This window comes from Vigna umbellata, chromosome 8, assembly GCF_029865625.1.
Source record: "Vigna umbellata cultivar VRB3 chromosome 8, Vumbellata_1.0, whole genome shotgun sequence".
NCBI lineage: Eukaryota > Viridiplantae > Streptophyta > Magnoliopsida > Fabales > Fabaceae > Vigna > Vigna umbellata.
Window position 1 is genome coordinate 20,769,812 of NC_142172.1, and position 4,999 is coordinate 20,774,810.

The 4,999-nt window shown below is 36.6% G+C and overlaps 1 protein-coding gene across 1 annotated transcript; it reads right to left on the reverse strand.

Annotated features, from left to right (window-relative positions):
* Positions 1-445: 445 nt before the first annotated feature.
* Positions 446-1,484, reverse strand: LOC148194230 (uncharacterized). Its single transcript, XM_088097148.1, has 4 exons — positions 1,255-1,484; positions 1,005-1,172; positions 826-930; positions 446-509 (listed from the first exon to the last, which is right to left on the reverse strand). Exons 1-4 carry the CDS (start codon positions 1,482-1,484, stop codon positions 446-448), a joined length of 567 nt encoding a protein of 188 aa, XP_087953274.1.
* Positions 1,485-4,999: the final 3,515 nt, after the last annotated feature.

A 4,999-nucleotide genomic window follows, 5' to 3' on the forward strand; every position in this document is an offset into this window, starting at 1 on the left:
CCAGTTTTCCATTCATCTATTCACAATAATCTATTAATAGTTTAAAAGCTGCACAAGTAAGCAAATGCTACTATCATGAAAGGAAAAACCTAAAGCTACAGTTATTTAAAATGTTTATTCAAATATCCTGCCCAATCCTCTCTTATTGTCTTTATTACTAAAGTGGACAATGAAGAGGTAGTGTTGAACCGTTGCAAAATCTAGGAAATTTTACTATTATATTCATTTTAATGGAAAAAGTTTATTGATATTTGTAAGATTTTCAAATGTAAATTTCTACCTCAGTCCATTCCCCTCTGATTTCTGCTCGGATAATTGCCTTCATCCATGACATGATGTTGTAGTCACATGCCTAGGAATCATTCTGCTTATTACACTAAACATGTGAAAGAACTTAGTCAAATGTAATGGTTTAAATTTGACTACGAAAATTAAAGGTTAAAGATCAACGAATTCCAACCTTAGGATACATAATTTCAAGTTGTTGTCCTTTGGTCCTAGTCACAACTCTAAACAAATTTGAAACATTTGAAACATTAGAAACATAAGTTAATATATTAATATCATAATGAATTGATAAGAATGAATGTAATACTTACATTTGTATCAAGGACTTCCACTCCGCTTTCATCTTCCTATGAAGAGAACAAAACCATACAACTTGTGCTTTTTTTGGAATGATCACCATGATTTATAATAATTTCAAGTTGTTGTCCTTTGGTCCTAGTCACAACTCTAAAAAAATTTGAAACATTTGAAACATTAGAAACATAAGTTAATATATTAATATCATAATGAATTGATAAGAATGAATGTAATACTTACATTTGTATCAAGGACTTCAACTCCACTTTCATCTTCCTATGAAGAGAACAAAACCATACAACTTGTGCTTTTTTTGGAATCATCATCATGAGTTGCCAATGGCCCCTATCATGTACCAACAACTAGTGAGTTTATTGATTAAAATTTGATAAAAGTTGACAATATTGGGAAACACATACGCATCAATGTATGGCGCGATATATATCTCTTTGTTAGACTCAGTCATCCATGTTTGAATATATGATTTTCTGGAATCTAATGTGTTTCTAGATGGTTGAATGGTCTGAGGTTCAAGAAAGCCATAAACTGACGCCCGACCTAATTCCACTACGATGGTGTCCATGTACCTATAAGAATAAAGTTAAGTATATTTATTAAAAAGTAATAATACTAATATACAAATTGGAAAATAACAAATAAAACACTTACATGCACCATAGTTGTATGCATGAAATGTTCAACATTTTTTCTCCACCAATGATCTCATATGCATCATCGAAATTAATATACAATGGAACATGGCACTCGAGGCCAAATGTTCTTAACTCCCACAGCAGCTCTACCGGTCCTTTTCGCAACTTATTTAATCTCGAGATCAATATGGATATAGGATCATGGTCTTCTACTTCCTCATGAGCCTCATTCACAGGTTGAGCCATTGGTTGTTTCTCAGGATGGTAGACCTGCAACTCACATTTACAAAAGTTAGGAACCATTTAATTATAACTTGAAGATTTAAGATAATAAAAAGAAGGATATAATACCGCCGGTGGGCCAAAATATGACATCATCATAGCCTTAGGCTAAGCTATAAATGTGCCTAAGGCCTCCCCCACGAATTGGATTCCAGATGTAGGCACTGACACTCGAGCTTGGGGATTGCTTGGATCATCAATCATTACCCGCGCGTGAGTGGGCAATAAAGGAGAACGATGAATGGTCTGGCCTCTTGCAATTTGTTGTCCCATGGCCACTACGCGCGGAGGATCCTCATCAACAAAAAACTCATACTGAATATTGTAATTAGTACGATCTGCAGTAGAGCATGAGCCTTTGGTGCTCACACGAGGTGCATTAGGATCATCTGTAGGGGCGTCCTCCTGCTGTGACTGTTGTTGTTGCTCTTGTTGTTGTTGTTGTTGTTGTTCTTGTTGCTGTTGTTGGGTGATCATCACAAGTTTTTCTTCGAGCATTCTTAAGCGTTCACCCATGCTTTCCTCTAATTCGACTTACACCTGTTGCCTGCTACTACTAACCATTTCCCGAGTCATGACTTTTGTGCTTCTTGGTTTAGGGCCAAAGTAGTCCCTCAATCCAATAGCTCCTCCAACAGCACGCACACGACCTGGACGGTTTAGCCGACCTGTGGCTGCTACTAGGAGGTTCTCCCTACCTTGTGCCACAAATGTGCCTTTAGTCTGTTGGTCAACCAAGTCATCCTGCATATCATAATGAAGTTAGACACATTAAAAAGTTTGTTACATAATTTTTTTATGAACTATGGTAATTAGTTAAAAGTTTCCACTTACATATCTTTGGGATATCTCCTGAGTAGACTGGGATGTAAACTGGCCATTGGACTTTGTCCGTGTAGCCTTCCACAATTCATGTCTAGTTGGTGGAAGTGCTAGATCAGGTGACTCAAGACCTAACTCCTTAACACAACGTTTTCTCATCGTTTTCTCTAATAACGCATAACCACCATGTGACAGTACATGTGGTGTATCATTAAGCTTCTGCCTCTACTAGGCGGCTATCCTTTTCACCTATGAAAAAATGAAAATCATTAAGCATGAATCACAAATTAACATCTTGTGTGACTAGAGCAAAATATTAAAAAACATACCTGCCACTCTGGAGTAAGTCTAGATTCTTTAAATTGCACCCACTCCTCCTCAATTATTTTATATTTTGTACAAGGAATGTCGTTCTGTTTAGAGCCAAAGACGTATTGACGTGTCATTCTCGTCTTGAAGTCCCTCCACCGGATTGCAATATGGGATAAAATCTTTTTCCTTATCCTCTCATCATTAGGGATATCCCAATTTTCCTGTTAAAAAAAAATTAATGTTGAAGCATGATCAACAAAAATAAGTCAATGATGGAAGTAAATCATCTTAAACATACCAAAATATCCTGCCATAGTAGCTTTTTGTCAACCTGTGGGACATCATCCCAACAGGTAGCGACAATAGAGACATGATATTTTGCCATCATGCCCAAGTAAGTCTTAAACGATGCTGCATGTGCCCCAATAGGCACAAATGTTTGGGGATCAAACTCCACCGTCACTGGTTTAGCATTAACCCGATGGGATGTGACATGGTATCTGAGTCACAGATCTACCACCTCGTCCCGTCGGACCTGATCCAGAGCTCGTCATACCTATTTACAAAGTGTTAGTAAATTATAGTTAGAACAGACAAAATAAATAAATTGTACAAGTAATTAAAACAATGTTTAGACACCTATTTCCCATATGCCTTTGTTGTGATCACATCGAGTTGCATGTATTTCATCGGGTACATCATCAACCTTATTTTCAATGGTTCTTGATGAGAAGGAGCTTGTCTCAAGTATATCTAGAGAGTCTTCATCATCAGTTGTGTGCATGGCTCTGCCTTCCAATACCACTGACCATTTATGATTCACTGGGTTAGTGACATAGAATATTTGTCTTGCTTGACTAGCCATAATAAATGGTTCATTCTTGTAACTCATTTTGTTAAGATCCACCAAAGTGAATCCAAGGTCTTCTGTCACCACACCAGAATTACTGTCAACCCATTTACACTTGAAAACTAGAACTCTAAAAGTGACATAATCAATTTCCCAAATTTCTTGTATTATTCCAAAATAACTGATTGATGCTGTAATTGGATTCTTATCCTTGGAACTGGAAAAGTGTAGAGCCTCATCTTGTAGGGTAACTCCACTATTTTGAACTCTACTTTTATCGTCTTCCTCATTTGAATAGAACAATTAATTGTTTATGTAATAGCTGCCGAAAGTGATCATGTCAGTGTTAGGTCCACGAATAAAATTTGTTGCATTAAGACATGACAATCGTGAGACTTTAAACTAGCTAACTTCAAATCTTTCATAGAAACAAGACTACTAATATTCGACGAATAACCTTTGTGGAACCTTCACACTATGTAAACATTGACAAAAAAATTGTTTTTCTTTTTTTGAAAGAGTGTGAAAAGCTGGAGGAAGATAGGTGCGTCTTCCTATGGATTGCGGATGTAACTTAGAACGGATTCCCATGTCAACCAAGTCTTTTCATGTTTTCATTCCATCTTTTGTCTTTCCTTTAACGTTTAGTAAAGTCCCAACAACACTAGCACATACATTTTTTTCAACATGCATCACGTCTATGCAATGTCGCACATCAAGTTTACACCAATATGGAAGATTAGAGAATATTGATCATTTTTTCCAAATGTTTTTCACAACGGTCCTTTTTTTATGTTTTCTAAAGACAACATCAATGTTTCTCACCTAGTCGTATACTTCTTCCCCATTACGTGGTCTGCACACTACATCATCCTCAAGACTTCCATTAAATGATTTTTTCAATCTACGGTAAGGGTGATTTCGAGGAAGGAATCTTCGGTATCTTGTGTACACAGATTTTTGCCCATGCTTCAGTTGAAGATAACTAGTATTTTCTTCACAAATCGGAGATGCAAAATGACCTTTAACACTATAACCAGTCAAGTTCCCATATGCTGGGAAATCATTTATGGTGCAAAACAACATTGCAGGCAAACGAAAGTTTTCTTCTGAATATGAATCGAAGACCTCGACGCCCTCTTCCCACAACATTTTTAAATCGTCAATTAACAGTTTTAGATAAAAGTCAATGTCATTTCGAAGTTGTCTAGGACCCGATATTATCATAGACAACATCATGTATTTTCTCTTCATGCACAACATAGGAGATAAATTGTAAATCATTAAAATAACAGGCCATGAACTATGGTTGCTACTTATGTTGCAATAAAGATTCATACCATCGGTAGCAAGTGCAAGTCTTAAGTTTCTCGGCTCTGCACTAAATTCGGGAAATGTGCCATCAATGTTCTTCCATTATGGGAAATCAGCTGGGTGTCGAAGAAGATTATCACATTTTCTTCCATCAACGTGCCACATAAGATTCTTCGCATCT